The 24,670-nt window shown below is 42.6% G+C and overlaps 1 protein-coding gene across 2 annotated transcripts in view; it reads right to left on the bottom strand.

The window, feature by feature from the left end:
* Positions 1 to 24,670, bottom strand: part of Ift43 (intraflagellar transport 43) — an 81,266-nt gene that overhangs the window by 56,298 nt on the left and 298 nt on the right. For both annotated transcript variants that reach the window (XM_048799053.1, XM_015494213.2), the window contains exon 2: positions 22,167 to 22,259. In XM_048799053.1, coding sequence (XP_048655010.1) covers positions 22,167 to 22,259 — 93 coding nt within the window. The remainder of the gene's footprint in view (positions 1 to 22,166; positions 22,260 to 24,670) is intronic.

The raw sequence follows: 24,670 nt of genomic DNA, 5'->3' as shown, positions 1-24,670 counted from the left end.
GGGAGGGAGGCCTGGCATTATTCCAGGGAAAGGCCCCTCCAGGGTCCAAAGGTGAAGCTGAGGTGGAGTCTCTCAGCCACAGGGCAGCTCTACTGACTTCTGCAGTTTCCTTGTCACCCTGGAGGACTTTACGGGGCCACTTTCTCCTGGGGCATCATTAAAGCAGCGCTCTGATGAGCCTGCACACAGCTTGCAGTGCATGACCCAAAGCTAAAAATAACTCTACCCACCAGGGAAGTCCAGACAAGAAGAGAGGCCAAAGAAGCTTTATGGGAACTGGGGCTTGCCCTGGATGGGAAAGGTAAAGGAGAAAGCATTCCAAAAGCAACTGGATCCAAGGGTAGAGTGGGACCAGGGGTAGCACGTACTTCATCACCATCGTGGTGGGGGTCCCGGGAAAAACCGCTGGGCTGAGCCCTTCAACATCCATTACTTTTACATACAGGCCTTAAGTGGAAGCTGATGTAACAAGATCATAATGCGGCAGTTTGAAATTGAGTGCAAACGACCTGTTTGAAACAGAAGCAGACGCTGTTCTTGGTCATGTCATCAAAAAGGTCTGGTGGTTCCTTTAGCTTGGTCAGCCCCTGAATGCCTGGCTGCTCTCCTTAGGAACTCTGGTGATGTCTAGACACCTTGTTAGCTCTGTTCCCAAGAGAGTCCCAGGGCTCCCTCCCTGGTGCAGTCTGAAACACAGGACATACACACCTAGACCAGACCACTGTGGTGACTCCTTCTAGCTGCCACAACTGCTGTGCTTTCTCTTCCCAGAGGGGGCAAACAGGATTCTGGGGACCTGCAGGGGCCTGAATGCCACCACCAGCTCAAAGGTCCCTTTTGGACTCATGAGAAGTTAAAACCCTTTAGTCAGGAACCCTTCCATCTGAGACAGGGTCCTTCCCTTTCTGGTAGGGTCAGAGGAGACACAAATGCAGGGCTTATTTTTCTTGGGTTTGTGTGCTCACATTCTCTGTATACAATCTTTAGGGCTGTAACAGGGCATTTTCTTCCTGGAACCCATCTCCAGAACCAAACACCTGGGGGCACACTGCCAATTAGTTTCAGGGTGTGCTTTGGAAGAAACTGATTTGTTATCCCTGTAATAGGGAGGAGAGGGGGGAAAAAACTAGATAAGATTAGAGCTCAAATGACCTTAAGTGCCATAAATAAGAGAAGGCCCGACCCTAGAAAAGCACTGATTTATTCTTTAAATGACTCTGCTTCTGAGATCCAGGGGCACAGCCCCAAGATGTCGGCTGGAGAAACAATTTCCAATTCTGGCTGATTTACTGCCAGGTAACATTACCCCAACTTTTTTTTTTTTTTTAAATAGAAAGAGTCTTAAAATATGCAACACCAAGAGGGACAGAAATAGGAAGGGTGACGTAGCCCTCGCAGCGCATCCCTCTGTTCTCTCTTGAAAGCGGAGTCACGTCTCGGAGTGTGGGAAATGAGCAGAGCCTGCCGGGGCTGCCGCCCGATGGACGGAGGGGGCAGGACCCTGCATAGCTCCTGAAGAGAGGCAAAAATGTGCTGCTCCAAAAATAAACAGGGGCAGGGACGTGGGCGAGTGAGGAGCTGCGAGCACGTGACCGCGGTCCTGAAATACCAGCTCTCTACAAAAAGGAGCCTGTGCGAGGCAGAGCGCGGGAAATTCAGGAAATGGCCTCTTTATATGGTCCCATCCGAATGGGCCGGGATTCAACCAACTGGAATGACCGTGTCAGAGGGAGCTTTTCAGGCCAGACTTATTTCTGATCTTTATATGGTTCCCCCAGATTCTTAAGATGCCTACACAGAAAAGATGCTGGCAGTGCCAAAAAAGGAGCCTTTTGAGTTTAGAAACTTCCCCCACACTCTCAGGAGTCTTGGAGAAATCCCCCTGTCCACCCCCAAAATATGAACCAGCCTAGAGCTCTGAATCCAAACAGCAACCTGTTTCAAAAAGCCAGTTCCAGCACTCGCATAAATTCCCCACAGAAAGACATTTAGTTAAGCAGGATCCAGCACTAATGCCGCACCTAAATAGCTTCCAGCTTCTAGGGAGCAGACAACTCCCACGTTCAAACCTGGACTCCTAACTAAACACAAGCTTCCCTTTCTTAATCCAGAAGACAGATGACAGATGCTTACTAATGGGTGCAGACCACACAGGGGCTGGCACTGGCTCCTCCAATCTGTCCCGTTTATTCATCCTGCCCCAAACCCTGGATCTCACCCAAGTCTTCCCACAGTAGATTTAAGGTTAAGGAAGGTAACGGATCATCTGAGCTTTCAACGAATCCCTGTGAGTAATCCCAATTCTCTCAAGTCGAAATGGATGCATCTTAATACAAATTGATCATGGATGGATGCTAAAGTGTTAGGTGAAAGATTGGGAAGAAGTGGGCATTCTAATAGTTACAAAGAACTGTCCCAGGTATCACATATGAGGTGCCAGGGAGATGTATATCATCACCCTACCCTAAAGATCCGACATAGCAGCAAGCATTAATGAAGGGAAGTGACATCCATCCCTTGAAGTATACAGTGCCATCCAGGAAAAACTCTGACTGCAGTGTTCCACTGGAATCTAATTAAGGCTTCCAGGAAATCAGGTGAGAGGGGAATAAATTCAATGACACTTAAAAAAAAGAATAAGACAAATCTAGAATGTGTGAAATTTTATAGAATAGTACCCCAATCTCTTCAAAAACTCAATGCCATAAAAAGGTGGTGGTGGTTGGGGGGCTACTACTCTAAAGTAAAAAGAGACTGTAAGAGAGAAAAATGTAATGGTTGTAGTTGGACACAATGCCTTTATTTTATTTATTTATTTTTATGTGGTTCTGAGGATTGAACTGAGCACCTTGCACATGCTAGGCGAGCGCTCTACAGCTGAGCTACGACCCAGGCCCCATGGTGTGATTCTTGATTGAATCCTGGATTAAAAAAAAAATATATACCTATAAAAGACATTTGGGTACAAATGGGAAAAATGAATACGGACTGCATAACATGATGTTAGGAAATTGTTAATATTGTTAGGTGTGGCATTTTTTTCCTAGGAAAGTGTCCTTTTTTGGAGAAATATGCTCAAGTGTTTAAGTAACATGATATCTGTAACTTTGTGGAAATAACTCAGAAAAATATTATACATAAAACATAACAATTATATTTTTAAATATTGTGTAAATTATAATTCAGGCAAAACGCTAGTAACAGTTCAAGCTAGGGGATGAGTGTATGTTGTTAACTGTACTATTTTTTTCTCCTCTTCTAATATTAGTGAAAAGATGAGCCGAATAAGAAAGAAAGTAGATGCATGAAGTTTAGGTTAACAAAAGAGAAAAAAGGCAGAGTTGGTGTAAAGAAGGGCACCATTTTGATGGGTGTATCACTCGAGTGAAGAACTATTTGAATAGGAAGACAATTTCCACTTAATTGTCAGGAATTCCTAAAAGTCTCAGCACCAGAATATAACTCTACACACAAAACCTCAGGTCTTAAGAACCCTGCTATGACAGGAAAGATGGGAAACGTGCTCGTAGATGGAAGTGCCTCCCGCTTCATCCCTTGCAATTCGCTGCAGATGGTATTTTAATTGTCTACACACATTGTGAAGTTTTGGTAAGGAAAAAATGTGGTAGAAAGAACACCAGGTAATCTGGCATCTAGACCCAGCTCTATGAATAACTAGCCCACGACACTGGGTTTTTCATGGCAGCAGGGATTCTTCCCAATCATACAATTCTATAGTTCTACAAGCCTATGATTTGTAGTATTTTAAAGACAGGAGAGGGCACTTAAGCCAAAAAAAGGCCAATGATGACATTTGAATGGGTATGAAGGAAACAGGAACAAAACAGAGAGAAGTCAAGGCAACAGAGAGCAATAAGAAAACAGAGACTTGATCAAAGGCCGGCAAGCCAATCTAGGCAGTGAGACAGCGCGTGTTAACGAACTCACAGTTAATAATGATAATAATGGCCAACGCGTATTGAGGGCTTGCTCTACACCAAAGCTCTAGAAAGATTACTTTGTTGAATCCCATGACTTGATGTGGTGGGCACAACTACATACCAAGTTTACAGATGAGGAAACTGCAACTTAGAGGTTAACTCACCTAAAATCACATCATTTGTAAACAGTAGAGCAAAGATTCAAACCCAGACCAGTCTGATGGTAGATCTTTACTGGATCAGCTGAGGTGTCACGACTTCCCAGCAGCTAGCATGTGTCAGCTAGCATTGGCTTGGAAGGGATCCACAGCCACAGAGGAATCAATCTGGGTTGGAACAAAGTTCTGAAGAACAAGATAGCCTAGATCGGTACCATCCAGCCTGATGTGGAGAGAAGACTTGGGAAGTCCAAGATACAAAGTAAGGAGTATCTACTGATGGTATAGATACATTCAATAAGACAGGAGAACGAGAAAGCAGCTTGGGCTAACCCTTACCCTGTGGGTAAGGCTGACACTGAGAGAAGGGTTAAGGGCAGAGTCAGGATTAGAAAGTGATGCCAAAAATAAGATGTGACAGCTGGAGCGCTGTGCCAGACTGTGCAGGGCTGGTTACAGTATAAATCTGTGCACTTGAAAGTTACTGGGTCCTTAATGCATGTCACAAGCCAGACTCCTCACACCCACAGGACAGTAGCTTTCGAGAACCAAGGACTAACTTGAGGGGAGAAGGGAGCGTACAAGTGGGAAGCAAGCATGGGAAAGCTGTAGTTCCAGAAGGTGCAGGAATTGGGGACAGGGAGGAAAAAGGGGACGGGAACAGTCCTGGGTTCAAATCTAGAACTGCCCCTTTCTAGCTGCACAGCCTTGGGCTGGTCACAACCTCACTAAGCCTCTTTTTCCTCATTTGTAAAATGAAAATGATAATGAGTCCTTTGGAGGTCTACTGAAAACCCCGGTGACACTTCCTGGCTCAGAGGAGACATTTAATGAATGGAGATGATAGTGCCTATTATCATCATCAGAAATAATAATAGTAATAACATGCAGACTTCAGAGAAGAAAGGCTTAATGCCTAGGGTTGAGACAAAGGGAAACTTCTGGTAGTCAAACATGGTAAAGTCTTTTATTTGGGCTGTCCTGCACATTGTTTCAGCCTAGGGATCTAATTCTTATCTAGCCTACATTCCCTAAAGAGAGAGAGACCCTTTAAAGTTGCCCAATCAAGAGAAAGAGCTGGGTGCAGCATGCTGTAATCCCAGCAGCTCAGGAGGCTGAGGCAGGAGATCTCGAGTTCAAGGCCAGCCTCGGTAAAAGTGAAATGCTTAGCAACTCAGTGAGACCCTGTCTCTAAATAAAATACAAAATACAGCTGGGTATGTGGCTCAGTGGGCAAGTGCCCCTGAGTTCAATCCCTGGTATTCCTCTCCAATGCAAAAGAAGAGAAGGAAACCACAGCTCCTGCACTCACTGGGACATAAATGTGAGGCTTGGGACAGCCACAGTGTCTGGCAAATGCTCCGGTGGTGTCTCCCTTCCCCAGAAACATGGTAAAATAAAAGGACCCAAGCCTGGTGTCTCAGCACAGAATCATGGAATTGCCCGCTCTGTGTCACTTGTGGGTTAGGGCTGTCAGCAGTTTCTGGAGAGGCTGAATTGAAGAGAACAGATTTCAGTCCTGAAAATCAACCTTAAAATTCACCCTGGATTTTCCCATCTTGGATGGCAACCTCTTGATCTCAATTTCATCCCCTGGGCCCTTCTAAATCAGCTCTCCTCTCTTCCTCTTCTCGGGTCTACATACCTTCCAGACACTTCTAAAGACGCGCCCCGTCCCCCACACTTTTTGCTATTCAGCCAACATAAACATTCTTTTCAACTTTCATCATAAATCAAAACCTACACATTTTTGTCATTCTCTTAACTCCTTTCTATTTGTTAAAATTAATCCAGCATGTGTGTAGTCAGAAATGTGCACAATGTCAGGCTGTGAATTCTTAACACCCTAAGCAGCAACCCCTCCTGGCACCTGTGACTTCATGAGTTTGTATAAGCACAGTCTAGACTCGTTACCTCAACCAAGTCCAGAGCAGAATAAGTTGGAGCGAGTTGAGAGCAGCAGAAGAGTGCTGTAACCGTGATGCTTTAAGAGGCTGATCTCGTACCAGACTCCTCGAGGGTGATGACGGAGATGAGTGGGGCTAGCTCAAAAGAACTATTAATGCGTGGGCTGTGGCCCCCATCCTGTGAGACCTTGAGAGGCCAGGCTCTGTTTCATTTTATGCCACCATGTGGTGGGACCCAGGACGCTGCAGGTCTCACATGGCTATTTTTCATCTTGCTTCAGTTGTGAGAGCCCAAAGAGAAAACACTGTAAGCACAGAGCAAGGTCAAGGCTGGCAAATCAGCACACATTTCACTAGCCCTACTAGGCACCATTTCAAAAGTGGCCCCAATGATCAATAAAATTTTTTTTTTACACTTCTAGAACTGGTTCTCAAGCTTCTAGATTTCATGAACTTGTCAATATTTCAAAACATAAATTTTTGTTTGCAGAGGTGGGGAGTAGGGTATGGATAGCTGTGTAGGGTTAACAACTTTTAATTTATTTTGTTAAAAACCTCTTTTAAAAACCACCATTTCGGGGCTGGGGATGTGGCTCAAGCGGTAGCACGCTCGCCTGGCATGCGTGCGGCCCGAGTTCGATCCTCAGCACCACATACAAACAAAGATGTTGTGTCCGCCGAAAACTAAAAAATAAAATATTAAAATTCTCTCTCTCTCTCTCTCTCTCTCTCTCTCTCTCTCTCTCTCTCTCTCTCTCTCTCTCTCTCTCTCCCTCTCCCTCTCTCTTAAAAAATAAAAAATAAAAACCACCATTTCAAGCCAGGAGCTGTCGCACACGTCTGTAATCCCGGGGGCTCAGGAGGCTGAGGCAGGACAACTGTGAGTTCACAGCCAGCCTCAGCAGCTTAGTGAGCCCCTGAGCAACTTAGCAAGAGCCTGTCTCAAAATAAAAACTAAAAAAGCTGGGGATATAACTCAGGGGTTAAGTGCGCCTGGATTCAACTCCTGGTAACAAAAACAAAAAACAACAACAACAAAAAAAAAACACCACCATGTCTTCTCACTATCACTTCATTAAAGAATGATTCTTCCCAATCTCCCCAAATTATAAAGGACATAAACCAGGATAAGGAATGGCCTCTAAATCCAATAAATTTAGTTCATGAAAAACTTATTACATTGTCCTTGTTTTCTTATTTTGGTAAATACTTTCTCATTTACCAGTGATAAACATGGTACAGTCTCTCTCTCTCTTTTTTTTTTTTTTTAGCTTTTCAATCAGTCCAAGCCAAAAGTCTAATTTCTCAAATAAGAAAGGCTGAAGGCCAGTTCTCCTTTACTATTCCCAGGTGACAATGGCCAGTCACAAAAGGCATGGACCACGTTCTGTCCCTTAAACCATGAATTTTACTACTCAGCAGGAGGCTGCACAGGAAGAGCTCTTTCCATTAAAATCGCACACTGCCAATCTCTTCAACTCTAGAGGACTTTTTAGATTAGCTTTTCAGAGTGCTCAGCATGGAATCTGTCTGAAAGGATGCTTACATCCTGGTGACTTTTTCCTGGACTCTGGGCCTCTTTTGCATCTTTGTTGCTGATCATCAAGGGCACCACTAATGTCAGAATACTTTCTGACTCAGTAACTGATGTACCCAAATGTCTCTGTCATTAATCTCAAGAGAATGTTGATACCATCTGTCTGCAACAACCAGACTCATTCTTTTCTCACCAATATTACAACTTGAAAAAAACCACAGTGTATTCTGAAAGAATCCAAAAGCAATTGGCAGGTAATGGGGACTTATTTAAACATATAATATCTGAAATTACAAACAAATTTCAGACAGATTAGAATTATGAACTCTGAACAAGAGACACAAAACCACTATTTGAAGGCACTGAAGGACAAACAAAAGCAGGTAGAAATTGAAGGATTTGATCTTTGAAAGAAAAGTAATACACTGGGTAAAAATCAGTGTTTGAATGGATTGTCCCCCAAGTGCACACTCCAGTCTGGGTGACAAATGGCCTGCTAGAAATCAAGCAGAAGGGCTGGGGACGTAGCTCAGTGGAAAAGCATTTGCCTAGTATCATGCGTGATGTCCCGAGTTTGATCCAAAACATTGCAAAAAAAAGGAAGCAGAAATCCTCAGTTAGCTTGAGAACAAAAGCTTCAGGCTACCAGAGAGGATAGAAAAAGGAGGAAATCCCAGGATGTATAGAAACACCAAATCTGCCTTAAAAAGTCCCCTAAAACCCTTAGTCAACACTTACAACTGCATATGCATGGACAAGACTTCGGGAAAGCAACTGCTGAAAGACCAACAAAATTTGAGCAGAGACTGAGATTTCAACTGCTGCTCATTGAAGGGGAGACAGGTTGGAGTTTGAGCTTCACCAGGTTAGAGGCACTTGGTATGTGTTCTGAATACACCACTAAAATCCCAGGAGGGTCACACCTTCGGAGAGAAGACCACGACCCAAGATGACGGAATCTGCTCTAGTACCAAATGTAAAACCAAAGTAGACCTGACTTAACAAAACCTAAAACCAAGCCTCCAAAAGTTTGAGAGATCCACAAATAATTTAACTACCTGCTAAAAGAAAACACTTTTTGGAGGAAGATAACATAATCTGAATTTCTACAATGCACCATCCACAATGCCTTGTGCACAAACAGAAATTATTAAACTTGTGAAGCAAAGGATAGTGTGACCCACAGTTAAAATAAAAACTGACCTCAACTGACCCAGATGTTAGAACTAAGAGTCAGGGCTTTAAAAAGGCTATTTTAAATGTATTCAAAGACTTGAAGGAAAAGATAGTCACAATAAATGAACAGATGAGGAATCTGGACTTGAAGGAAAACATAGTTACAACCAAGGAACAGATGGGGAATCTAAGTGAGAAAAGAAGTTCTATATTAAAAAATGAAAGGAGGGCTGGGGCTGGTTGTGGCTCAGTGGTAGCACACTAGCCTGGCATGTGTGAGGCACTGGGTTCAATTCTCAGCACCACATATAAATAAATAAAATAAAGTTCTATCAAAAACTAAAAAAAAAAATGTATTAAAAAATGAAAAGAAAAATAAATGGAAATTTAGAAGATAAACATATAGTATCTGAAATGACAAATTCAATGGGCTTAACAGTAGCTTAAAGACAGCAGAAGAAATAATCAAGACAGATCAACAGAAAATATCCAATCTGAGAGAGAAAAAAAAAAGATAAAAGAGGGAACAAAATGAACAATACTTCTGGAATAAAAAAAAATATATACAGGACAAACCTATGGGACAATTTCAAACAATCTAATATAAAAATTGGAGTGCCAGGAACAAGGAGAGAGAAAATGGGGCAAAAAGCTATTTGAAGAAATAATAGCCTTTTCCTAAATCTAGTAAAAAGTATCAGCCTACAGATGTAAGAACCTCAGCAAATCTCCAAAGAACAAATACAAAGAAAATCACACCTCAGTATGTCATAGTCAAACTGCTGAAAATCAGAAACAGAGAAAATCTTTAAAGCAGCCAGAGGGGTGAGAAAAGACTTACATATAGGTGAATAACGATGAGATACAGTGAAGGTCAGAGGTCAAAGGAATGGCAATCTTTAAGGTTCCGCAAGAAAAAAGTCTCAGTCTAGAATTCTATATCCAAAGAAAATTCTTCAAAATGAAGGAGAATGAGAACATTTTCAGATAAAGTAAATTGAAAAGTTGTTCTTGGCAAACCTATTCTTCAAGAAATGCTAAGGGAAGTTCTTCAAACTACAGAGAAATGATACAGTAGATGGGGTAGAGAGAGAAGATGGGAGGGGAGGGAAGGGGAGGGGGGATAGTAGAGGATAGGAAAGGCAGCAGAATACAACATACACTAGAATGGCAATATGTAAAACAGTGGATGTGTAACCGATGTGATTATGCAATCTGTATACGGGATAAAAATGGGAGTTCATAACCCACTTGAATCAAATGTGTGAAATATGATATGTCAAGAACTATGTAATGTTTTGAACAACCAATAATAAATAAATAAATAAATAAATAAATAAAATAAAGAGAAATGATAACTGACAGAAATGGATCAACAACATAAATGGTAAAATTTCTGCATTTAAAGTAAAAATGACAATTGTAAGAGTGATGTTTATAATGTAGGTATTTTTTAAATATATGACATCAATAGCACAAAAGATGGATTGGGTCAAATGGACTTACACTGTTGTAAGATTCTCACATTTTGTGTGAAGTGGTACAATATTAACCCTGAGTAACTGGTGGTAAGTTAAGGATTCCTATGCTAATCTCTAGAGTAACCACTCTTGTATAAAAATTATATAAGAAGCTATGCCCAAAAAGCCAATAAAGGAACTAAAATGGAATGTAAAAGCAATCATTTAAACACAGTGACATAATTCTCTATTATACTGAGTAAAATTATGTGAACAGAAATGTTTTAGTCTATAACTGATGACTTTCAACCTTAGTACCCCTCTCCTGCAAAGCATCACTATTAAAATAATATTTTACTATCATTCTGCTCCTTCTCAGTAATTATTGATAATTATTGACATGTGCAGAATGAGAAATCTAGCCTAGCCCATGATTTCGATGAGGCTTTCTTATGGTTCCTAAGCAGATTCCACATTCTCCATTCCCAGCACCTTGCCTCCAGGTCCTTGCCTTCCCTTGGACAGCATTGCTCTTGGAGGTCTTTCAAGTAGAAGCCTGCTCATTTCTTATCCCCATAAACCCCAGAGTCCGAAGACCCTACTCCTGCCTCACTCCCTCAAGTCCCTCTAGACCGTTACTCTTCCAAACTATTACAGAATATTCATTTTAAAATATATACCATTCAGCCAAACCAGCTCTCTTCTTCATTCCTGTCACTAACAACTTCCTGAGCACGTACTGGTCAAAAACTGGGCATTTAGCTCCCTCTCCACAGTCTCATCATTCTAAGCAAAGTCACTGATCATATGAACTGATGTTTAGCTCATGTTTAGCTCATCATATGTCTGATGTTTAGCTCCATGGTTCCCTGACCCTTTAAACACCAATGACTGTGCTGTTTTTTCAAACCCAATTATAAACTGGAACTGCTTCATTTCTGAAATACCTAACACAATCTGTGAGTTCACTGACAAAGTTTCCTTTTAAAAATAAATTTATTTAATAATATAAGGAGAGGGGTTTTTTTTAAGTCAATAATAATGTAAGTGGTATGTGGATACCAAAAACTGTAAAAAAGACAGTCTGGGAATGCCACGTTCGGGAACACTGCCTTGGTCCATACTGCACCATCCCTCATGACTGCTCCAACTGCATTCTACTGATCTTCCTGCCAACAAGCTCTTCTAGACTAGTCTTCTAGACTGTTCTCCAAGATAGCTGCCAGATTGATCTTCGTAGGAAAAAAAGACTCAATAATATCACCCTCTGTTTAAAATCTTTGTGGGCTTCCTACAATGTAAAATAAACCCCGACTTTGCTCCCTGGAACATAGACCTATATGCAAATACATTAAACTGCTCACCATGCCCCAAATATACCAGGACCTGCTCTTGGTGTCACTTCCTTTCCTGTCATTCTAGCCTACTTTGAGGTCCATCCCACTGTGCCTAACCCCACTGTCTTTACTCTCCCCTAGAATCCTCCAAACTCTGGATCAAGCCAGCCACGTGCTCTCCGGGTATCAGCACCAGCCTGTTGAGGGGCATCAACATGCTCTGCCTTCCCACCACTGGGGCCTACCTCAGAATGGGCCCTGCCCACTGTTACAGATGTCCTTTGCCCTTCCCTCTCGTCAGAAAATTCCTACTCATTCATTTCTACCCATCCCATAAGTCATCTCTTCTTCAACTCCAAGGCAGGGTCAGTTGCTCCCTCTGTGTTCCCATTCTCTGATACAACTTTGGTGTTCCAATTATTAATCTAAATGTGCTGTGGCACACACCCATCATCCCAGGGACTCAGGAGGATCACAAGTGTGAGGCCAGTCTCAGCATCTTAGCAAGACCTCAGCAACTTAGTGAGGCCCTGTCTCAAAATAAAAACATTTTTAAAAAGACTGCTGATGTAGCTTGGTGATACAGCTCCCCTGGGTCAATCCCCAGCATCAAATCATCATCATCATCATTATCATCATCATTATCATCAAAAGTGTGACACCTCAGGCCTCAGGTAGAATATGAACCTATCTTGGACATCTTTGTATTGGAAAATATATACTAAATATAGGACAAATGAATGAATGAATAAAATTCTTATGTTGGTAAAAATATATATGAATGAATGAGCAAAAAGAAGTATGGGGGTTTGAGTTCTGCATTATCACTGGTTAAAAGAAAATGCAGACAGTCATTAAAGAAAAAAAGAAAAAGGGGAAGAATAAGGAAAAACAAAGGAGGGCTCAATGAAAGAGGAAAACCCAGAAAAAGATGCTGGAAGGAAGAGAGGAGGCCTTCATATCTGATGGAGAACGTACAGATGTCATAACCTAGTTGCTGGATTCTTCCAATAAGCAATGACTGAGAACCCACTAGGTGTGGCTCTGTGTCAGGTACACATGGCCCCCTCTCTGACTGTTCCCTGAAAACTGCAGGGATCCCCACCCCCCATTGCTAAATCCAATAAACTGCCTTCCTGGTCCCTCTAGGGGGTGTGAAACACTGCTGACCCCTTCATCCATCTGGGCACTCACTTCCCTTGGCTTCTGCACACCACAGGGGCCTGGCTTTCTCCTCCTGTCTGCCACTCCACCTCAATTTCTTTCTATGATCCATTCTCTGGCCGAGAGTGTTCCTTAAATGTGGGCAAGCCTCAGCTCTGTCCATTCCTCACCTTCTGTGAGAAGGCCTCTTTGCTTACTCTACAAACTCAAGCAGGAACTGGGTTTGCATGAACCACCTCAATGCTAACGACTTCCAACCCTCCAGCCTGGAGCCCAGCACACCTGAGTCCCACACACTGTAGCCTCCTGGGCATCCCCTGTTGGTGGGGGTCTCATAGGCACCTCCAACTGGCACCTCCCCTGGATGCAACCCATCATCCCTTCTGCACCTGTTCCTCATTCACTTGGCCAGTACCTTCTCCGGGTACTGGCCAAGCATCAGGCTCAGGGGAAGCAGAACAGGCACTTTGGGAGCTTGCAATCAGTGTTGGAGATGGGCCTAAATAATTACACAAATGTAATTACACACTAGTTAGGGTGATAGAAAAAAAATGACAAAATACTACAAGAGTATAATAAGGTGACCTAATTTAAATGAGAGGGTAATACTTTTTTTTAAACTTTTTCCCCACGTTTTTAATTGGTGAATTATAATTATATATAATAATGCAATTAATTGTTATACGTGCACACAATACAACACTATAATTCAGTCAGTGTGGTTTCCCAGTCTTTCCTCTCCCTCCTCCTCGTTCGCGCCCCCTGCTTCCTCCTGGTCCCTTTCCTCTACTCTACTAGACTCCCTTCCATTTTCATGAGCTCCTGCCCCCCTCCCAAACCTTTCTTTTACTTTTTTCTCTCCAGCTTATACAGAGAGAAAACATGACTCTTGATCAACTTTCTGAGTTTGGCTTATTTTGCTTAATGCTCTCAAAACAAATAACATACTTTCATTCTTCTTTATGGCTGAATTAAACTCCACTGTGTATATATACCACATTTTAATTATCCACTCATCTGTTGACAGACACCTAGGCTGCTTACATAATTTGGTTATTGTGAATTGGGCTGCTATTAACATGGGTAAACAGGTATCACTGTAGTATGACGACCTTAATTTTTTAGGATAGACCCTGAGGAGTGGTGCAGCTGGGTCATGTGGTGGTTCCACTTCTAGTCTTTCAAAGAATCTTCATACTGATTTCCATACTAAGTTGCAATCCCATCAATAGTGTAAAAGTGTTCCTTGTTCTCCACAAGAGAGGGTAATGTTTTTTAAGTAAAGCTGAGCCCAAAGAATAAGTAGGAGTCAGTCCACCAAAGATGTGGATGTATATTTAGTGAACTCTTCTATTCTATGGAATTATACTATCCTAGGGAACTAGGATAAGTACCTAGGGAACTAGGCAAAGAGCTTAGCTCGATTACAATATGTTGACAGCTATGAAATGAAGCTAGAGATATAGGGAAAGTCCATACCACACAGGGCCAAATTTAGGTTTGAAATTTTTGTATCCTATGTACGGTAAGTATCCATTAAAGGATTTTTTCCCCCTTTTTTTGTGGTGCTGGGGACCCAGGGCCTCATGCATACCAGGTAAGTGCTATACCATTAAACTGTATGCCCAGCTCCATGAAGGGATTTTGAATGTGAAATGGTTATAAGAGTATGTTAGCTGAACTTCAGGAGGGAGGGAATTGAGAGGAGACACCAGTTACCAGGCAACCACTGCAATCCAGGCGTGATCACAGTGGCTCAAACCTTTTCTCTAGTTCCACTTGGTCCCCTTAGCAGAATGCTATTTACAGTCATAGATTCTGAGATGTCTTTGCTCTGGGATCCTTGCCTAAATGGAAATCAATTTTCATCACCACACAAGTATGATTACCACGAAACATTTCAAAACCAAAAAAAAGAAAAGATTTCTCAACATAAGCCAGTAGTCTACTCACTCCAAACAGAAGTCAACCAAATTCCAAATTTCAGTATGACAATAGGATCTGAAATTCTTGAGCACATCTCAGAGGTTTTCTTGACTAGCAAACACAAGCACAGAGAGGAGCATAATGGCAAAGGGGCTGGTTTCAAACACAATCACTGACAAGCCCCACTTCATCATCTGTATGGTCAGTTGTTCCATGCTCTCCCTTGCCTCCAGAATGTGGCACAAGCTCATCCCTCTACTGGGAATATTCTTCCCGACTCTTCCCCTGTTAACATCTACTCACCCTTCAAGTCTCAACTCAAGCATGGTTTTTTTCCTGAACAGCCTTTGTGGATGACCATGAGACTAACAGGGCTCACTGTGAGTCCTCCTTTATCTACATGATCCCTCCACCTGGCACTCACTTCTCTGTAGGCCCCTAGATCAAGGCTGCGGAAGGCAGAGAACATGTCTGGTTGATCACTCAATTGCTACCTTTCCAAGCACAATGCTTGGCACCTAGAAAACTTTAACCCCATTTTCAAAGTGAATAAATTAATGAATGCCACCGTCTATCCAAAGACTCTAAGATCACAAAGGTCTCTCCTGCCCTCCTCATTTTCTACTTATCCGCCCCGAGAACAATAGGAGACTACAAGTCAACAATTAAGGGTTATATTTTGGAAAGTCTTCCAACCTCTACACAGACAGTGGGTTGTAAAGATGGACATGTAACTGGCTGATGTTAATAGAGGAGACTAATAAAACAGGTCTCACATGGCCCACAGAATCTCACCAAAAGGATTCTTTATCTAAATGCTTCTTGGCCCTAAGGGCCAGTTAGTTCTATGAAATACAATTATCTCTGTATCTTGAACAGAACTGCAAATTTAGGATAAATTGGTAATATGTTCTTAATCTCATGTGTGATACACATAATGATGATAATAGCTAGCATGTGTTGGGCACTGTTTTGTGAGCTTTATACATTCTCCCATTTATCCTCCAACAACCCTGTGACATAAGTACAACTATTATCTCCATTCAGCAGATGAGGCACCAGGCTTAGAGTGGTTGAGAAACTTGCCAGGAGATACACCTAGCAATGGGCAGAGATGGGAATAAATACAGAATGATAATCTTTTCTGCTTATCAAATTAGGTAATAACAACAATAGTGACATCCTGGCAACAATAACTGACTGACTGGAGCACTGGCCTCAGCTCTTCATACATCTAACCTAGAGGTGAGGAAGAGACTCTTAAAGTGCTCTGTAGCGTCCACCCTGGCACATGGAGGAAGCCAACAAGAAAGTGCATTGTCCTGGGGCACCCAGCCCGAGCCAGAGCCAGGCTCAGTGCTGAAAGAGAATCTGAGGTGTCAACTCAGAATTACAGGCTCTCTCCTTGACATGACATTCCCTCCCACACAGTGGCCGGCCGTGGGGCTGGGTCAGTGATGTACATCTGCCCACCCCAAGGGAGAGTTCAAAAACTGAAGCATGCAAAGCCTGACATAAATATGAAGTGTGGAAAACACATTCCTTATGAACAGCTCCATATCAAATTCCCCACATCCCTCTCCGGTAACGTTATCAGAAGCATCATTCAATCTGGCTGATTGGAGAGAAGCTACGAAAAAGGCTGAAAAATGTGACCAATCAAGAGAGTTATTTTTGTGAGAAAGAAGAAAAATGTCACCAAAAAGGGTCAGCAGATAACCCTATTGGGCTGAAAATAACTGCCCAGCTGGCAGGCCAGTCAGGGAACAGGCAGAGGGTGAGGGACGTACTGCACAGCACCCAGGCGCTCGGGCTGAGCGAAGCTGCCGGGGGATGAGGAAGTTGGCCTAATTTGGGAACATGAGTCCAGCAGCATTTCTCAGATTCCTTCGAGAGAATCTGGCTAACTTTCAGTTCTGCGTCCTTGGAGGAAAACTGAGGGAATGGGGGTAGGGGGGACAGCTGTGACTCAAACACTGCTCTCTACAACTGGACGAATAAGGGTGATCAAATGAGAACTCCCCCCCACTGCAGAAGGTTCCAAGAGAGTAACCCCAAAGTCTCTCTGCTCTCTCCAAAAACCTCTGCACTGACAGCCTGTGCATTTACCTGGACAGAGTCAGAGACTGGCTGAGTAACACTGGACCCATCACCCAATCTCTCCAGTCCCAGTGTGCTCACAGGTAAAACGACGACGACACCTACTAGGTGAGCCCTCTGAGGCTTCGCTAGGATGCTGCATGTGTCTCACAGAGAGGCTGCACTGCTCCAGAGTACGCTATAGTTATAATTATCAACAAAAGGATCATCTACAAAATAAAAGCGAAACCAAAAAGGGATCTGGAGCCTAGTGAGGAATGCTCGTTCAATGACAAGCCTGCCCTGGACAGGCTTCGCCCAAGATTACTTCTGTCCACATAAAGCATAATGTAACGTTATGGTAGAGAATGTTGGGTGTTTTCCTGAAAGAGCTATATAAGAGCAGAATCATCCAAATCAACAGAATCGCTGGCGTAGGTAGGGGATTCCAGTGTAACTCTCAGAGCTGCTTTCCCTGGAGAAAGTTTGATATTGTAGACTTGTAGACAGGAATTATAACTATCTTCCAGAAAAAATCCTCAATAACATGGATTATTGACAAGCTGAATTGCTAACTGAATTATGCTTCTGATGATCCAAGCCTGATTTGTGTGACAGGTCCCTCCCACCCCGCCAGCTACTACCACATATACAAAGGTGGAGTCTTAAGCTATCTTATTGCTTACCACTTCTTGGGAATAGGGTGGGGGGGTCCATTTGGTACATACTATGCTAAGAACTTTACCTGTATCTCCAACTCTGAGCTATTAAAATAATCCACAGGGCTCCTCTACCTGGTACTTCAGTGAAATTAAACAGTTCTTTGAAGTTTATAGAATGACCAACTAATCAAGAGACCTTTCATCCTCTCTCAAGGCAGAGGAATAGTTTAATTACCTGGGGGGAGCCACCAGTATCCTGTAGGCAGAAAGCACTTGCGGTTAAGGAGGTAGTCGAAGGGATGAAAAGGTAGAGGAGGGAGTTACCTGAACAACTCGAACAGGTATCCTGGAATCCAGAACATACAATGCTTTCACTGAACTCCACACAACTTTAAATTTAAAAACTTAAAGAGAGGAATGTGAATTTTTTAAGCCATTAAAAACAAGTCTTTTCTTTCTTATCTATGGAAAAAAACCAACTCTACATATAAATTCTATTTTTAAAAATTGTCATGAGTTTTGAATTGCCTACTCAATGGCCACTCTTCCCTTACCAAGAAACTCCAATGTTAGGATGTAGCAATATGTCCAGTTAATAACTCCCATGTGCAGGCTGGGGATGTGGCCAGGGTTACAGTGCTTATCGAGAATGTGTGAGGCCCAGGTTCAATCCCCAGTACTGCAACAAACAAACAAACAAACACCTCCCCTGAAGCTTAACAGTAGTGGTTAAAAACACAACTCTAACCTAATAAAACTCTTGAAAGTTAGGGTAGTTGTAAAACTCAGTTCTGACAAGTGAAATGCGACTAGATGTCTACTTCCTGAGGCTTTTGGCTACTGTTTTCCTAGTGAGAAAGGGCAAATTTAATTAGCATGCACTTTAAACTCTTCAACTATTCCCTCTCTTCTTGTCTAGAATGCAGATCTGATCCCTAGACAAACATCGGCTACCTTGCAACCATAAGCACAAAAGTCACAAGCTCCAGATGGCAGAGTAGGAAGCTGGAAAGCTAAGGTGACACAGGACATCCTCCAGTGACTACACTTTGCTCTGCCCTCCACTGGACTCTTTGCTGTGTGAGGAAAAAAAACAAAAAACAAAAAAACAACTCCTTTTTGAATGAAGTATTGGAGTTGCATTCAGCTAAATTCAAAACCAATAGGCACCGAAGATATTTGAAATTAATCCAACCTAAAAGAGGGGGAGTTTTAAACTCAAGTGGAAATAGGAGCTGGGCAGATCGAATGAGAAAATCTCATCAGGTGTATTAAAGTAAGAAGTGGTGAACTGGACAGGGCTAGTTGTGTGTGAGTAAACCCCACCAGGACCGCCAACCAACTGCCACCATGTAGGAACACCAGCCCACCATTCCCACGGGGTCAGAATTTCAGATTTTCAAGACAAGTCCCAAAACTGGATTTTTGTGTGAAATTTCCCAATTTAAAAATGTTAACCAGGGGGCTGGGGATGTGGCTCAAGCAGTAGCGCGCTTGCCTGGCATGCGCATGGTGCTGGGTTTGATCCTCAGCACCACATACAAATAAAATAAAGATGTTGTGTCCACTGAAAAACTAAAAAATAAATATTAAAAAGAAATTCTCTTTAAAAAAAAAAAAATGTTAACCAGGACTGGGGCTGTGGCTCAGTGGTAGAGCATCTGCCTCGCACATATAAGGCACTGGGTTTGATCATCAGCACCACATAAAAATAAATAAACAAAATAAAAATGTTGTGTCCATGTATAGCTAAAAAAAAATTTTTTTTTAAATGTTAACCAAATTTTTAAAAGCTTTAACTCTGTACAAATCAACCAAAATATGACTGCAAGCTAACTTCAGCCTGAGGGCAGCTTTCAATCTTAGTGGAGAGTAAGGGCAGAATTAAAAGAACACATAAGTTCTAGAGAACACACAAGTTCTAGAGAAATAAATGGTTAGCATCATACTGAGCACTTCCGTGTCACATTATTAGGGGCTTTCCACATATTATCTCATTTTTCTTTCTAGCCACCCTACGAAATACATAGTTACTATCCCTATTTTACCAATGAAGAAACTGAGGCTTAGGGAGACTTCTCGTTGTGGGATTCATATGTGGCCCAGCCAGGACTTCAGGCCAGGTCTGTGATTTACACGCCCTTCGTAAGGAATACATGGATCACTGCTGAACAACCCAGGGTTAAATGAGTGACAATCCTCGGGACTTCCGAATCAGCTCTTAAAGAGACCCTGGTCACATTCTCTTTTTTTGCTGCCCTTTAGTAAAAACAGCAAAGCTATCTAAATACTCATTCACTAATGTATTTAATAAGTGAATGGATGCTTACACAGTGCTTTTCAGTTTATTAAAGTGCTGTTAAACATGGGTCTCGCTTAATCCCTGCATCAACCCAGGAGTATTATTAGCACTACATGACAGATAATGAAATGGAGGATTCAAGAGATTAGTGGATTTGTTTAAGATCCAGGCAATTAGCAGTGCCCAGACTCAGCCCTGGTCTCCTGATGCCAAGTCCTGTGTTCTCTCTGCTTCCTTCACCAGGGTTCCCAATGCTACAACCTCACTTTAAAATAACTATTTGTTTGAAACTAATTCCCACTTCATTCTAGTATGTCTGACGGCTCCCAGGTACCACATTTACATTTTCATGGATATCTTCACAGACAATTAATCCAGTGAGAGGACAAAAATAAATACATCAAGTAGTATACTCAGAATTGGAATGTAAATGGGCACACACACAAGTCCTAGGATCTAATTTTAGAAAGAAACAGCCCCAAAGTCCCACAAAGCCCAGTGCATCTGGCCCCCTGGGAGGCTGCCTAAATCCTTGATTAACCCAGGAAGAGAAGGGATCCTGGAATTCTGCTGGCATTTTGCTTTCAGGGGCACTAGCTGGATGAGGAACAGAATGATTTTGAATCATGTGCTCCCAGAGTCAAAAAATAAAAAAATAAAAAGGTAAATGTCTCTGGGGAAGTAAGTAGGTTTTCCTGAAAGGTTGGAACCCTGAAGGGCTCAGGCCACTGACTGTGAAGCTGTGTTCTCAGTGCACTGATTCTCAGCTGGGAAACCAGGGAAGGAGATGGTAGGTAAGCAGTGCCCATGACCTCAGCCTTAGAGCCCACCTGGGACAAGGGTCACCTTCAAGGGCCCATCAAGACATTCCTGGACACCTTGGCTTGTCACAGCTCTCTCACCTTACCATGACAGTGCTTATAACCTCCTTCACAATAAAGGAGACTTTTAATTAGTCTTTCTGGTTGCCAATGATGGAGAGAACGTAAGTTCTGTTGCAGCACAATCTTGTGACTTCTGTTCCCTGAAGTATACCAAAGTCCTAAATTGATACCCAGCATACAATAAGCTCAATGAATACTTGTTCGATAAATAAATGAAGGATCTGCTTTCAGAATGGATCTGCCTAAACTCCTGTGCAAGAAGAGGCTTCCTGCAACCCCTTCCCTGCTTCCTCTTTTTTTCTCTGAAGGGTCAGCTGCATACACTCCTGCAGTTCAAGCTGCCCAGAGATCCAGGCTGGGTTCTGACAAGTCTGCTTTCACCAGCTTCCTACTCACATCTTATGAGAGTACTTTAATAGGGTATCATGGCCAAAGTCACAAAATGATCATCCTCTGGCCCAATCTAGAGCCCACACAATGACTTTATATTTCCATATTCAGCTGCTAATTTCTAAAAATTTGCTGCTTTCATGTAACACTTTAGACTGACAGCATGTCTCATAACTCTGGAAGATCTGGCAATATTGATCTTGCATTCCCCTAGCATCGACCAGCTTCAGCTACACAGTGGTTACCCCTTTAGAGATGTCAGTGGAATGTATTCCTTATGAAAATGAAGAATATTCCTGCAGATCTGACATATCAGTACAGCATGTCTGTGCTGGGTACCTGGCACACTTTGCTCATGCACCTGCCTGGCCCATTAGGTTTCTCAGCAGGGGTCCCTCATTTGCTGTAAACCTATCTTGTATCTACAAATCCGGCAACTCAGAAGTCAGGGGTCCTACCATCTGGGAACTCTGTCTGGTGGGACAGACAGACACATAAAAAGATAATTAACACAGGAATGTGACCTTCCCCAGAGGAGGTACTATGGAATTAAAAGGAAGGAGCCCTAACTTGCATAATTTAGGGGACAGCTAACAGAATGGAGGGCCCTGGGTTGACTCTTGAAAGTCAAACAGAGGAAGATAAAAAAGGACTGTGAGCCAACTGCCCAAAATAGTGCCTGGTCATTAAAACGTACCACTCCTCAGGGTGACCCACCCTCCATGAAGAAGCTGGGTAATTTCTCATAATCCCAGGCCACTCAGAAAATTTTCCAGGAAACTAAGTCCATTAAATGATCCTCTTCCTGCCTGAAAACCACACAAAGTATAGGTCACCGCTGAGAGTAATGTCCAGTTGTGTCATCACCCTTTCGTCACCAGCATGCCTCACTAGTGTTCATTCAGGAGAAATAAAAACCCATATTTCTACTGCATTTTGAAACTTCACAGTCCCTTGTTTCAGCTAACATTAAAAATTCTATACTAAGACTATGAAGAAATGTACAGAAACCAGTCTGGCCTTAAAGAAAACTGTTCCCCTTTCATTTCATGGGACAAATGTCAAGGATGGGAATTCCCATATCCAGATTAAAGGAGGGGCTGGCACTGAAGACGAAATGTGGAATACGGAATCCTTGCTCATTAAGGAATCACTAAGTCATAACTTGCATTTCTGCATTTCTTCACATTTCTCTCTCTCTCTCTCTCTCTCTCTCTCTCTCTCTCTCGTTTTTGGCACTTACCTCACTGGTCAGAGTCACCGAGGCATTCCTGTCACTGAAGTGATTCTCAGCCTGAGCTGGCTCCTTTTGAGCTCGGCGACCCATCTTGGCCCCCTATAAGGAGAGATGAAGGGCACTGCTGGCCAAATGTCATTTGAACCACTATGAGGATGACAATTCTGGGGAGGTAAGCAAGGACTGGATTTAGGATGTTATGGTAGAGAACAATCTTTGACCTTAAAGCAAAGCAGCTGAGATCCATTCTACTTGATAGGGGAACAGGACATTCACAGGTTATTGCTCATGAGGTTTTCTTTTATAGCCATGAGGACTGCAAAAGCAAAATCACTTTTCCATTCAAAGAAATGTAGTTAGAAATGCCTGTAGACTGGGCAGAGACCCCATGTCACATAACTTAATGTCATAGAGGGGGTGGCCATGGCTTCCACGTTCCTAAGCAGAATTTTATGAAGGCCTAATATCACAGCTGAAAATAGTTATTAAATAGGCTTCTGGAAAAAATTCTAAATTCCATGGCAACTAATGCCAGAGAAATATAGAAAACATTTGCTTTGAAATATACACTAAATGGATTTGCATTTACAGACAGTAAGGGAAGTCTACTGCAAGAATGTTGAGACATCAACTTTGAAAATTAGAGCACCTTAAAATTCTGAGTCATCAAATGCACCATTTGCAGGTGTTTCCCAAGACCCTCCTCGTGTGGAGGTTCTGGTCTCAAACACTTCCCAATACACAAAAAGACTTGGAGACACACTAGTGAGTGTTGAAATACATATCATTTTAATTGCTTATTTTTAAAAAACTATTAATATAGGCACTTGTAGATCTCATTTAATGTGGCTTTGCTTGATTCTCACAATAACGTGGGCAGGGGCTAGGACAGATGCCATTTTATAAATGAGGAAACTGAGGCCCAGTATTAAGTGGCAGACATAAGTCCAAGAATGAAGTCTTCTGACTTCAAATCCTGGGTCTTTTCCCTGTGCCAAGCTGAGATTTGTTTGAGAATGTTCTAAGAATGAAGAAAGAAGTTTCAAGTTGCTGTATCAGAATTCTTATTCAGGGTTCGTGCTTCAAATTGTAATGTCAATGGTTTAGGTTTCAGGGAGGATTGAAACATTTTTTTCTGATAGTAAGCAGCTCACTTTCTTTTCAAGGCAGACAATTCCATCCCTTCAGACATGGTTTCCCTCTTCCATTTGTCATAGTGTCAGGTATCTGAATACTGCATACTACATAAATACAGGGACTGTGTTAAAACAAAAATTCAATGATCTTGTCTCTAAATGCTATTTACAGATAGTCTCTCTAATAACTGTAAAATATTTTTAAGATTTTGAACTTTTTAAAGATGCTGTATAAATCCATAGGATAGAACACCACTTTATAACCTGTTTATATATATAGTCTGGGTTCCATCTTCCCACACAAAGACATGAGTTCCACAATGTTTTAGTCACTGCTGTGATCTAGGACAATACCTGAGATACGGTAGGGCTCAGACATTCATGGAAAGAATGAAGAAATAACCACATTCACATCCACGTATTAAACAAGTTCATATTTCAAGGCGGGCACAGTGGTGCACGCCTGTAATCCCAGTGGGTCAGAAGGCTGAGGCAGGAGGATGGCGAGTTCAAAGCCAGCCTCAGCAATGGAGAGGTGCCAAGCAACTCAGTGAGACCCTTCTCTAAACAAAAATACAAAATAGGACTGGGGATGTGGCTCAGTGGTTGGGTGCCCCAGAATTCAATCCCTGGTACCCCCTCCCTCATAAAAAGTTCATGTATCAAAAAGGCCTGGTGACCTAATATTCATTCTACTTAGTCAAGCAGGCTGCTTCACTCCAGACCAATTTGCCTCCCTCAGAAAAGTGCTCCTCTATGGCCCTGTGGAGGACATCCAGTGATATCTTTTTAATCTTGACTAATTTTAAAAGCATGCTAGGGGTTGTGATGGAGTAAGAAAAACACTAAATTTAGGTTTTGATGGGTAAATCCCAGCTTCAGGCAACTACAGCTAATCTCTTCTGATAACTTAGCACATGCCAAGCCCTGCAATGTCAAGTGCTTACCATCGAGGTTCAGAGATAATTTTTTAAAACCTACCAACAGCTTTATACTCCATCTGACTTCAGGGCCCGAGCACCCCTCACCACCATCCCATACGTTATAAAGTCTTGATTCCCCACAGGAAAAGTGAGGTAGCGCCCGCCTCCCCAGGGGGGTTACAGGGAGAGAGGCCCTGGCTTCCTCCCTTGCGTGCATAAAACGGGGCGGCTTTTACAAGAACTTCTGGGGTGAGAAGTGCCAAAGGAAAACCTGAGCATGGGTATAAGTGCGACTCTGGCCGGGACCCTCCTGTCACCCTCAGATCTGTCCGGTCCGGGTGAGTTCGCACTTGGGGCTCGAGGCGCAGAGATTTCGCATGGTCCCAGAGGCCAGCGGGGACAGGACCTGTTTTCTATTTGGGGGATTTTAAAGAAAGCAACCCCCGGGGGC

Source organism: Marmota marmota, unplaced genomic scaffold (assembly GCF_001458135.2).
Source record: "Marmota marmota marmota unplaced genomic scaffold, marMar, whole genome shotgun sequence".
NCBI lineage: Eukaryota > Metazoa > Chordata > Mammalia > Rodentia > Sciuridae > Marmota > Marmota marmota.
The sequence above is the reverse complement of the archived record's forward strand: the minus strand, read 5'-3'. Positions and strand labels throughout refer to the sequence as shown.